This window comes from Acomys russatus, chromosome 30 (genome assembly GCF_903995435.1).
Source record: "Acomys russatus chromosome 30, mAcoRus1.1, whole genome shotgun sequence".
NCBI classification, from domain to species: Eukaryota; Metazoa; Chordata; class Mammalia; order Rodentia; family Muridae; genus Acomys; species Acomys russatus.
Genome location: NC_067166.1, coordinates 21165899 through 21178521, shown reverse-complemented (window position 1 = coordinate 21178521; position 12623 = coordinate 21165899). Strand labels below are relative to the sequence as shown.

General features: G+C 44.7%; 3 protein-coding genes across 3 annotated transcripts in view; 2 read left to right on the top strand and 1 right to left on the bottom strand.

Annotated features, from left to right (window-relative positions):
• Positions 1–12623, bottom strand: part of Taf9 (TATA-box binding protein associated factor 9) — a 720252-nt gene that overhangs the window by 330755 nt on the left and 376874 nt on the right. The window lies entirely within an intron of this gene.
• The window catches only part of LOC127212339 (baculoviral IAP repeat-containing protein 1b-like), a 179828-nt gene that overhangs the window by 101472 nt on the left and 65733 nt on the right, over positions 1–12623 (top strand). The gene's annotated exons all lie outside the window — the stretch shown is intronic.
• The window catches only part of LOC127212362 (baculoviral IAP repeat-containing protein 1b-like), a 39606-nt gene that overhangs the window by 15269 nt on the left and 11714 nt on the right, over positions 1–12623 (top strand). Inside the window, exons 6-9 of the mRNA XM_051172467.1 lie at positions 1009–1108; positions 3230–3311; positions 7455–7512; positions 7997–10234. Coding sequence (XP_051028424.1) covers positions 1009–1108; positions 3230–3311; positions 7455–7512; positions 7997–10234 — 2478 coding nt within the window. The remainder of the gene's footprint in view (positions 1–1008; positions 1109–3229; positions 3312–7454; positions 7513–7996; positions 10235–12623) is intronic.

The following is a 12623-nucleotide window of genomic DNA, read 5'->3' as shown; positions in this document are numbered from 1 at the left end:
TTAGATTCAAGCTCCACTGACAGTGTGCCATCTGTAGTAGGGTGCATGTTTTTCTTTCCAGACCACAAATCCCAGAATAATGACTTATGAGACTCAAAATATATTTTCAAGTACCTAGGCCATATAGATAAGCTCTTCTCTAACTGGCTTATAACTTAAAATAAACATTTGTACTATTCTGCATTCTGCAATGTAGCTAATTATCTCTACTCAGGTACCATGCATCTGTCCTCCTCACATCTTCCTGGATAAATCACTCATGCCTGACACTATCTAGGATCCTTTCTGTCTGCTGTATGTAACACCTTCTATTCTGTCCTTTCCTATAGGCCATAGGTTTTTAAATTAACAGGCAATGCATGCATACAGTACAGAAGATATTCTCTCTACAATTTCATCCAACAGACATATTCCACTGGCACAAATGACTTTCTTACCACATAGTCTTAACACTCTGTCTCCTCTTGCTGGCCTTCCTCAACTCTCATGGATGGCGTGCTCCTATTTCTAGTGAAATGTAGCTGGCAATAATGTGAGGAGGGACAAGTGGTTCTTCATAATCAAGATTGCATAGAGGCCCCTAAATTTGTTCTTCTCTCCTGCCCCCAGCTACAAGTATATTCTTTCTGATTGACTCAGTCAGTAATTGCTGGTTGGTTGCCTCTGTCTGTGAATGTCCAGTATGTCATTAGTGTCCAGAACAAACAGAAGTCTCTGCCTTCATGGAGCTCCCGTTCCAGATTCTGGTGGCAAACCTTTCAGGATGATGGGTTTGAGAGTGGTTTCATCAAGGCTCAGGGTGCATAAAACACTCAGTGACTATTGCTGACCACTCCACTGAAGGACCAAGAGTCCTGTGTGAACTGTTGTCTCCTGTGTGTGTCTTCTGTGGACTGCCACACAATCCAACTGGAGATGCAAGCAGGATTTCACCAGTGAAATCTGGAGTCGTCTTCTTGTGAGTTGACATGTCTGTGCTGTTGAACTGACCTCATTTCCTTTTTCTAGGGAAAGAGGACATTGTCTGGTGTTTTTCCTGTGGGGGATATATGTCGAAGTGGGAGGAAGGTGACGACCCATTAGCAGATCACACCAAGTTTTTTCCCAAGTAAGCAGAATGAAGTATCTTGACTTTGAACTTCCTGCATCAGTTATTCTCTCACTGTGTGTGTTTTATCTGTGGACCGTGTCTGCTCACTCCTCTGGCTCCCACTGAGATGGACACACCCTTCCGTCCTCATCCCTTTCTTCCATGATACTCTCCCTGTCTAGATTTTTCTCATCATAGTTAGATCTTAGTTTTGGTTGATTTGCTATAGAGCTCAGGTTTGCCTTGAACTCACATCTTCTTGGCTCAGCCACATGACTACAGATGCACAGGCATGTGCTACTGTAACACCTGGATGGCTGACTCTGATGATGGGGAGGAAGGGGAGCTGGCTGAGGGGTCCTTGAGACAGAGTCTCAGAAACCCAGGGTGGCCTCAAACTCAGTATTTAGGGAGGATGGCTTTAAACTCTTAATACTACTGTCTCCACCTCCCAAGTGCTGGGTGACAGGCCTGCTCCACCACACCCAGCTTTTGTTTAGAGGACAGCAAGATATAAAATGATAACTGGCAATACCAACCATATCCTATCATCCAAGGGTCTCTCTAGGACACCCCTGTGCTCTCAGTTGTTTATTTGAGGATGGAATGAGCATAAATTCAGAGCTTAACAGGAACAGAATTCCAGAGACTTACAAGTTCAAAGGTCAGAGAGTAAGTGACCATGGACTGCTCATTCCTAAGGAGGATACTTCCTCTTCCCATACTCAGGGGACATTGCAGAAGAGGGCTCCGGGGGATTATAAGAGCCAGAGGATGTAGAGGACAGCTTGGTTTGCTTTGCTTTGTACACAACAGAGTTCTTCACTCAGGAGCTCACAGTTGACATAGTTGCCCATCACTCCTAAAAGCTGAGTCTAAAAAGGTCTACTTCTATTGTCCCTATTAACCTCCTTTCTCTCCTATCTAGCATAGGTGGGGTTGAAGGGAGGTAAAGGAATTAAAGAAACCCTAATAAAGTAGGTCTTAAAAATATCAAAGCCAACAGTTGATGCCCAATGTGGGGCGCCAAAATGTTAAAGTTAATTGTATAAAACTGTATTTCTCGGTTTCTCTCTTAAGCAGGCTATCACACAAATAATTGAGACCCACATTTGTTTTATAATAAGCTTTGAAGCCCAAAACATGAGCAGTTGTTAACCTATTCTTAACCCACTAAGCTAATTTAATTTCCTTCGAAGTTACATCCCAGAGATACTTGCAGTTTATAGCTTCTCCTGATCCAGCTTCTTCTTCAGATGTCCGCAGGGCCTCTCCCATGACTAAATCCCCTACTTCCTCCTCTCTCTCATCCTCTCCTGGCTGGCAGGAAGTCCAACCCTATTCTCTCCCCTGCTCAGTGATTGGCTGTAAGCTGCTTTATTGGTATCTGTGGGACAACTAGGGATCAGTGTTTACACAACATTGAGACAGGAGAATCTCAGAACAAGGACTGCGACCAGATATGAGGGGTACAGACATCAGCATTTGAGTTACACAAAAACTTAATGCAAGTGGATCTTGCATGTTTGCTTCTTTGTTTTTGATGGTTTGACAATAGTTGATCAGGTAATGAACTGGAGAATACTAAATTTTCAGTTGCACACTTTGTCTAGGTATTTTTTACTGTCTTTTTTTAGTTTTTTACATGAATCTATAGTTTTCTCATTAATTAGTCTCTTAATTTTTTATTTATTTTTACTTTGTTTCTTTAGTTAATGTGTGTTTGTATGTGCAAGTATGTTCATTGTGTGTACTATATAAGGCCACAGGGAGACAGGGAGTATTTGGTCCCCATCTGTTCCCTTGGGACAGGGTCTCTCTGAACTGGAGCTAAGCTAGCATCCAGCAAGCCCTAGTGACCCCCTTGCCTCTGCTCCCACACTGCTGGGTTCATGTTTTCACTCTTTAAGCTCGTGTTAGCTGGTGTCACGCCCAATGTCCTCACTGTTACTTTACACACCACACTCATTATTACTGAGAGCCACAGACTGAATCAGACTTTACAGGATGCGACGCTGACAGAACCACTGAGAACGTTGCTTTCTACTTCACGCTTGGCCCTGATCCTCATGTTTTTAAACAGCTAACACACATGTGACTGCACGGAAGCATTTTATGACTTTTATCTTCTCTGCATAGCTGTGTATTTCTTCAAAACCTGAAGTCTTCTGCACAAGAAATTCCAGCCCTTCAGAGCCCTGATGTCCTTCTGGAAGCCACGGTAATGAGCCCCGCCCCTTCTCTGACTCAGCAGCCCATGATCCTGTAGTTGAACAGCAACATCAGTTGTAAATGTATCCTAATTAAATAAATTCCACAGGTATATAATAAGCATTATCAAGGACAAGTGCAGACAGGAACTTCACAGTGAACGAGGGAGACACCATATGTAGCTTCATGAAACGGACAGTCAGCCCTTCTCCTGTAAGAAGTCTATTGCTGAGATTCCTTAGACTTATTCCTGTGGTTGATGGAGGGCAGTAGCCTTGATGTCTTCCTTTTGAGACATGTGAGGCGAGTTTCATTGGAGTTTTGTTTGAGACACGTTGTCACTGTGTGGCTTGGGCTGACTTTGACTTGCTATGTTCAAGTCTAAGTCGGCCTGGGAATTGGTGATCCTCCTGCCTCAACCTTCCAAACGCTGGGATTACAAATATTTGCCACCATTCCTGTTTGATATTTGTTCTTTACTGCAATTGAGGAGATCATACCCAAGGTCTAGTGCGTGCTTGCCAAGGAATCTATGACTGACTCTATTCCTGCTGTGCAGCATGTTTCCTTAAAGAAAATAAATGTATAGCAAAATCACTAACTCTGATGACAGTCTGACCCTACATGTTTCCCTGAGATCCAATCTGACTATCAATTCAATGGTGACACAAGCTGCCTATGTTGTCACAATGGTAAGTATGCTGGTCCTCATCCCACAGAACTGAGAACAAAGCTGGGTGTGGTGGCTCATGCCTGGAAACCAGCACTCTGGAAGCTGAGGCAGGAGAATTGTCAGGAGTTCAACAGTAGCCTGGACAGTAGTATAAAGACATCACCTCACCAAAAAACAAAAAACAAACAAGCAAACAAACAAACAAACAAAAAAAACCCTGAAACCAAAAAAAAAAACAGAAACCAAAAATAAAAAACAAACAAACAAACAAATCAACAAAGCCCACCAACAAATAATGGAGAAAATATAAAAGTAAACAAGATAGCAGAGCAATTTTGGGTTCACTTGATAAATACCTTGTATTTGGAATTTTTATTTTAATTAATTTACATTTGGACTGCAGTTTCCCCTCCCTCCTCTTCCCCGTCTCCCCGTCTACTCTGCCCCTAAACTCCTCCTTCTCTGTTTCTCTTTAGAAATGGGAGGTCTCCCATAGAAACCAACTAGCCTTGGCTTATGAAGTTGCAGAGAGACTACGCACATGCTCTCCTATTGAGGCTAGACTAGGCAGCGCAGTTTGGGGAAAGGGACAGCAGACAGCATAGAGACAGCCATAGCTCCCACTGTTAAAGGTCCCACATGAAGATCAAGCTACACAACTGGTAGATATGTGCAGAAGACCTAGGTGAGTCTCATCAATGCTGTCTGGTTGGCGGTTCAGTCTCTGTGAGCTCCTGTAGGCCCAGGTTAGTTGATTCTGTAGGTTTTCTTGTTGTGTCCTTGACTCCTCTGCCTCCTACGAGCCTTCCTCCCCATCTTCCTCAGGATTCCACAAGCTCCACCTAGTGTTTGGCTGTGGGTCTCTGCATCTGTTTCCATCAGTTGCTGGGTGAAGCTTCTGATGATAGTTATGCTAGGCTCCTGTCTGCAGGTATAGAAATTTCATTAACAATATCATGGGTGAGCTTCCTCTCATGGCATGGGTCTCAAGCTGGACCAATCTTTGGTTGGCCACTCCATCAATTTCTGCTCTGTCTTTACCCCAGCACATCTTTTTGGCTGGACCAATTGAGGGTCGAGGGTTCTGTGGCTCTGTTGGTGTCCCAATCCCTTCATTGGAAGTCTTCCCTTCCAGTTAGATCGGATCTTGGAGAAACACGTAGGGCGAGACTATGTCCAATTTCATGATTTTGCTGTACATTTCCTTTCCTTAAACAGGACATGGCCAGTTCAGTATCCGTATCCCTCATTGCTAGGAGTCTTAACTAGAGTCACCCAGAGATTCCTGGGAGTTTCCATTGCCCTAGGTTTATTGCTCATCCAGAGATTGCCCTCTCAATTCCAGTTGTCTCTCCCAGTACTCTCTTCCTCTGTCCTCCCCTCAACCTGATAACTTCCTGTTTCCATTTCACCTCCACCCCTATTCTGTCCTCTCGCCATATCCAACCATGCTGTCTATTCTATTTCTCCTTCTCAGTGAGATTCATATGTCCCTGGTTGAGGCCTCCTTGTTACTTAGCTTCCTTGGGTTTGTGGATTGTAGAGTGGTTGTCCTTTACTTTATGGCATATATCCACTTACACATGAGTACACACCATGTGTGTTCTTCTGGGTGTGGGCTACATCATTTAGGATGGTCTTTCCTAGTTGCATCAATTTGCTTACAAATTTTATGCTGTCATTTTATTTATTTGTTTGTTTTTTCTTTTTTTTTTCGGGGCAGGGTTTCCGTGTATAGCCTTGGCTGTCAAGGACTTGCTTTGTAGACCAGGCTGGCCTTGAACTCACAGCAATCCACCTGCCTCTGCCTCACAAGTGCTGGGATTAAAGGCATGTGCCACCATGCTCGGCAATGCTGTCATTTTAAATAGCTGAGTAATACTCCATTGTGTAAATGTAACACATTCCTTTATCCATTCTGCCATCAAGGAACATGTAAATCGTTTCCATTTTCTGGCTCTAACAAGTAAAGCTGCTGTGAACATGGTTGAGCAAGGGTCCTTGTGGTAGGATGGAGCATCCTTGGGTATATGCCCAGAAGTGGTGTATCTATTCCCAATTTTCTGAGAAACCACCAAATTGATTTCCAAAGTGATTGATTGTATACGTTTGCACTCCTCCCAGCAATGGAGGAGTGTTCCTTTTGCTCTACATTCAAGCCAGCATGAGTTTTTGATCTCAGCCATTCTTAAGGGTTTAAGATGTAACTTCAGAATTGTTTTCACTTGTATTTCTTCCCTGATGGCTAAGGATGTTAAACATTTCTTCAAATGCTTCCTGGCCACTAGAGATTCCTCTGTTGAGGATTCTCAGTTTGGCTCTGTACCCCATTGTTTAGTTGGGTTATTTGGTGTGTTGATGTCCAGTTCCTTGAGATCTGTATATATTTTGGATATCATCCCTTTGTCAGATGTGGGGCTGACATTGCAAGTGCAGGGAATGTAGCTCAGGTACTAGATGTCCCCTAATGGGCACCAAGAGATCTTCAGCTCTGAATAAAACTAGGTGTGGTAAGAGGCTTGGAGTCCCAGAGAAGAAAAACATGACACAGAAGCCAGAAGTGTGAGGAGGCTCATGCCTATAAAACCAGCAGTTGGGACATGAAGAAAGGAGGACAAGGAGTTCAGTGCTGCCCTTGATACATAGGGAGTTCAGACCAGCTACACGACATGATAATCTCTCTCTCATAAAATGTGTGGGTTATGCTCTTTCTGCATCCATCCCAGTGTGTGATGATGACTAAGCAGTTTCTAATGACTAAGCACAGAGGCGGTGCTTAGTGATGTGGCAGGACTATTCCTGTTCTAGACCTTACAATTTCGATCACCCACACAGTGCTCCCCCATAGAGAGGAGGTGCATACTATGTACATGCCATCTCGGAACACTACCAAAGCCCTCTCTGGCTATATCGATCAGCACCTAGATTAGGGAGAGAGGATTAAGAAATAATAAAAGAACAGAAATAAGAAATGGAGGCTAGAAACAGTCACAAACAAAGAATAGATTTGGGAGGGTTAGCAGTCAATACTGCAGCAGCCTTGGGATTGAGCCCATGACCTCAACATGCTAGGTGAGTGTTCTACCCATCTCTCTACCCCATGCTCTGCTTCCTTGGTGCCGAGCAATCGTTCTCAGCCTAGATGGCACAGTGTACATTTTCTGAAAGTCTGAAGACCTTGAATGTTTAGTTTGCAGAACAACTTGTTTAATCATGGTCTTAGCAGTTCATGTGATTCTTAGGCTGGAACAGAGAGCACGAGAGCAATGCATATGGACAGAGAGCTCTTGCTAATGGCTCCCGATGTAACACAATACACTACAAGTGTGCGACTCATACTTTTATACCAGAACACTCCTTTTGTCATTCAGCATTGAGTTCAGGCTGTGTTTAGACGATACGTGGTTCTCAAGGATAAGATAATAGCCAATCTTGATTTAAGACCCAGCTTTGATTTAATGAAGGATCTATCTTTTGAAGGAAACCACAAGTGAGAGCAATCAAGAGGATGCAGTGGCAGTTCATCCTACCATGGCCGGTAAGAACCTGACAGCAACATGGGACAGTGTATATTTGTACTCAGGGGTTTAAAAGGAAAGTGTATCTATAACTGTCCAAGGAGCTTGTAGAGGGGTGCACTGAGATGAAGGGAACTGTAGATGAGAGAGAGTCTGCGTTTCAGTAGCACGTTGAGAGAGAATGCAGGGCTAATGACAGCAGTGCTTGTGTCAGATCCAAACCAGCCGGCATTAAAGGCATCATCTTGCAGCAAGCTTTGCTCCCTGAGATCTTCACTGGGACCTTTTGTCTAAGTCCCCAGGCCAAAGAGGAGACTTGAACATGTGATCCCCACATTCTGATGCCATGAAGTAGACTGAGAGGGTCTCAAAGGGGAGATCATGGACACTGAAGGAAAATCCATCCATAGAAGACAAACAGGACAATGTAACAAAGACATCACAGCCTTAGGGTTGAGGGGCATGAATGCATTTCCCTCTCAGTCTCTCTTCTTCCTTCCACAGATGTTGCTCCAAGTGAGGCCCAGGAGCTTGAACCTGCACCCAGCTTTGTGTCTATTCTGTGTAGAGACAAGGACCAGAGTGAAGCCCAGGGATGTGAATGTGAGTCCAGCAGGGCGTATCTCCCCTCCACAGACTTGGCTCAGAGTGAAGCCCCGTGGTTTCAAGAGGCAAAGAGTCTGAGTGAGCAGCTGAGAGGCGCCTACACCAAGGCCACTTTCCGCCACATGAATTTGCCAGAGGTGTGCTGCAGCCTCGGCACTGACCACTTGCTTGGCTGCGATGTGTCCATCGTTTCAAAGCACATCAGCAGGCCAGTGCAGGAGGCCCTGACGATGCCCGAGGTCTTCAGCAATCTCAGCTCTGTCATGTGTGTGGAGGGGGAAGCTGGCACTGGAAAGACAACCTTCCTGAAGAAAATAGCTTTCCTCTGGGCATCAGGATGCTGTCCCCTGTTGAACAGGTTCCAGCTGGTCCTCTACCTGTCCCTTAGTTCCACCAGACCAGACCAGGGGCTGGCCGACATCATCTGTGCCCAACTCCTAGAGGCAGGAGGATGCATTAGTGAGGCGAGCCTGAGCAGCAGCATCCAGCACTTCAAACACCAGGTGCTCTTCCTGCTGGATGACTACAGTGGGGCGGACTCACTCCCCCAAGCCCTGGAAACACTGATTACAAGAAACTACTTGTCACGAACCTGCTTATTGATTGCTGTCCACACAAACAGGGCCAGGGACATCCGCCCGTACCTAGATAGGATTCTAGAGATCACAGACTTTCCCTTCTATAACACTGTTTCTGTGTTACGGAAGTTCTTCTCACATGACATAACACGTCTGCAAGAATTTATGGTTTACTTTGGAGGGAATAATCATTTACAAGGAATTCACAAAACCCCCCTGTTTGTGGCAGCAGTCTGTAGTGACTGGCTTCAAAATCCTACTGACCAGTCCTTTCATAATGTGGCAGTTTTCAAGGCCTACATGAAATGTCTGTCCTTAAAGTACAAAGCTGCAGCTGAGGCTCTCAAGGCCACTGTGTCCTCCTGTGGGCAGCTGGCCCTGAGAGGGCTTTTTTCTTCCTGCTTTGAGTTCAACAGTGATGACCTCACAGAAGCAGGAGTTGTTGAAGATGGGGAGTTGACCACCTGCTTGATGAGCAAATTCACTGCCCAGAGATTGAGACCAATCTACCGGTTTCTAAGTCCTCTGTTCCAGGAATTTCTTGCTGCCATAAGGCTGAGTGAACTCCTGGGTTCAGATAGGCAGGAAGACCAAGATCTAGGACTTTACTATTTGAGACAAATTAACTCACCCTTGAAGGCTATGAACACCTACAACAACTTTTTGAAGTATGTCTCCAGCCACGCTTCACCAAAGACAGGGCCACAAATTGTATCTCATTTGCTTCGGCTGGTGGATGAGAAAGAGTCACTGGAGAACATATCTGAAAATGAGGATTGTGTACAACGCCAAATAGAAACTTCCTGGATAATGCAGCCAGTTAAAGAATTGTGGCAGCAATTTCCTCAAGCGTTCTCTTCATATGCTTCAGAAAGTTTATTGAGCACGGCTGTAAAGTTTGCTTACCAAAGCAACACAGTTGATGCATGTTCTCCATTTATTTTGCAGTTCCTTCAAGGGAGAACAATGGATCTGAAATTACTGAATTTACAGTACTTCTGGGATCACCCAGAAAGCCTTTTACTGTTGGCAAGTATAAAATTCTCCATAAATAAAATGCTACCTAATATAGATTATTCAGCCATGGAAAAATGTTATGAAACAATGCAGCCACCAACTATAGATCAGGACTATGCATCTGCCTTTGAACCTATGAAGGAATGGAGAAAAAATTTAGCTAAAAATGAAAAGAACATAAACAATTTTTTGAACAACCTACGCTGGCCTCTACCCAACATCAGTGCTGGCTACTGGAAACTGTCACCCAAGCCATACAAGATCCCTAGGCTGGAAGTTGGAGTGGCCAACATGGGCCCAGCAGACCAAGCCCTGCTCCAGGTCCTGATGGAAGTCTTCTCAGCCTCACAGAATATTGAGCTCTGCCTATCCAACAGCAGTGGCTTTCTTGACAGCATCCGCCCAGCTCTGGAGCTGAATAAGACCTCTGTCACCAAGTGCTCCATGTGCAGCCTAGAGCTCAGCAGAGCAGAGCAGGAGCTGCTTCTCACCCTGCCTGGCCTGCAGTCTCTCGAGGTCTCATGGGTAAACCAGTTACCAGGTAACACCAAGTGTCTATTTACACAACCATTCTGGTTGGCACTGTGTTTTCTCATTCTTAGTTTTAGATGAATGAAACTTCTTAGGCACCAGGCCATGAATGTGCCTGGAAAGGATACACTGTTTGTGCAGTGTATAAATCACTGAAAGGCCCCGAATCCTAGAATGGGTTTCAGATAACACTAGGAGAACATTACCACCAGCATTCCATCTGTCAAGGTCCCTATAAGGGCACTTGGATAGCTTGTTATTGGTAAATGGTGCTCTGTGCGTCAGCTGATGCTGGAGAACCAGCTGCACTCTGGCTGCCCAGAGGGGGGAGGGTTTGGCTTCTCCAAGAAGACATTTAATATGGGTAAATAATATTTATGTCTTCTTCTAAATGCTGTTTTATAGTTTTTATGATAGACTTTATAATTATTGCTTTAAAAAATTATTTCATGATGTGTGTGTGTGTGTGTGCTTGTTCCTGTGCATCTATGTGTAGTTGCCCTCGGAGGAGAGAAGAGAAGGTAAAGTCCTTTGGAGCTATGGTTACAGAGTGTTGTGAACCTCCTGATCTGGATGCTGGGAATCTGACTGGGGTCCTCTAAGCAACAGCAGGGGATCTTAGCTGCTGAGTCATCTTTTCAGTCCCTAGGCTTTACTATCTTTCATCTAATTCAATTCTAAGTTTTTATACCATTGCAAATAGTTGGTGTTCATATTGTATTGAGATTTTACAGGTGCAGCTTTCTGGTCATATGTATAGAATTCACTCTCTCAGAGCCAATATCCTGATCCTCTGGCTCTTACAATCTTCCTGTCCCCTCTTCTGCCATGTTCCCTGAGCCTTAGCTGTGAAACTTTATATATATCTCAACTGGGGGTGGGTTCCACATGGGCCCTGGTTCTCTAGATTTTGTCCAGTTGTGGGTTTCTGAGATAGTCCCTGTCTTCTATGAAAAAGAAGGTCCTTTGACAGGCAGAGGTGGTGCGCACCTTTAATCCCAGCACTTGTAAGGCAGAGGCAGGCCGGCAGAGTTCTCTGAGTGTGAGGCAGTTGGGTCTACAAAGTGAGTTTCAGGACAGCCAGGTTTACACATTGAAACTCTGTCTCCAAAAACAAAAAAGGAAGCCTCTTTGATGAGGATTGACAGATACACTTATCTTTGCATATAAAGATAAGTATTTAGAGTGCAGGTAGAAATTATAGGTGTTTAGCAAAATGGCAATAGTAGGTTCTCTTCCAGGGTCCATGACCTCATTAGGCACAGGGAGTTGGCTAGGCTTATGGTAGCAGGCATGAATTCCCTCCTACTGAGAGGCCTCCTTGGTGTCTCTATCTCTTCTTTGAATTTTATAATTTTGGATTATCTTTTTAAATATATTTTATTAATTTATTCATATTACACTTAAATTGTTATCCCATCCCTTGTATCCTTTCATTCTTCTCTCCCTCCCATTTTCCCCTTACTCCCATCCCCTATGACTGTGACTGAGGGGGACCTCCTCCCCCTGTATATGATCATAGGGTATAAAGTCTCTTCTTGGTAGCCTGCATATCCTGTGAGTGCCGCCAGACCTCCCCATCCAAGGGATGTGGTCAAATATGGGGCACCAGAGTTCAAGTGAAAGTCAGTCCCCACTCTCCACTCAACTGTGGAAAATGTCCTGTCCATTGGCTAGATCTGGGTAGGGGTTTGAAGTTTACTGGATGTATTGTCCTTGGCTGGTGCCATAGTTTGAGCAGGACCCCTGGGCTCAGATCCACCCATTATAATGTTCTACTTGTAGGTTTCTAGGACCCTCTGGATCCTTCTATTTCCCCATTCTCCCTTGCTTCTATCACCTAGAGTCTCAATAGGAAGTCTTTCCCTCTGTCCCAGTTTCTTGGTAAGTGAAGACTTTCATCGGACATGCCCCTTGGGCTAGTGTCCAGATATAAGTGAGTATAAACGATTTTGGATTTTCTTTGTCATCCTATCAGCCTTATGTTTGTGAGGGTTGGATTGGGCCTAGGGAACGAATATGGCTCAGGTGGACATAGGAGATTGAGCTGATATGTATATATGCATCCTGGTTCAGTCTTGTGAGGGTTGGGGTGGGTGTGAGGTTGGGAGCATAGGGTAAACTCACCCATCTAGAACCTGGAAAAAGATGTGTAGGACCTGGTTGGATAGAGATATTGGATGCAGTGTGGGAGTGTCCTGAAGGTTGAAGCAGATATGGCAGCAAGGTGGATCATGGAAGAAGCCTAGAGGTTGGTATGACATAGGCAGGGGTGGCTAGACTAGGCCCAGACATTGGATGTGGGACCCATGCTAGATAGATCTAGGTGGTTGGGTATGGGTGAGCAGACAGGAAGTTAGGAGAGTTACCTGGATAGACCTTGGAAGAGGATGTACAGG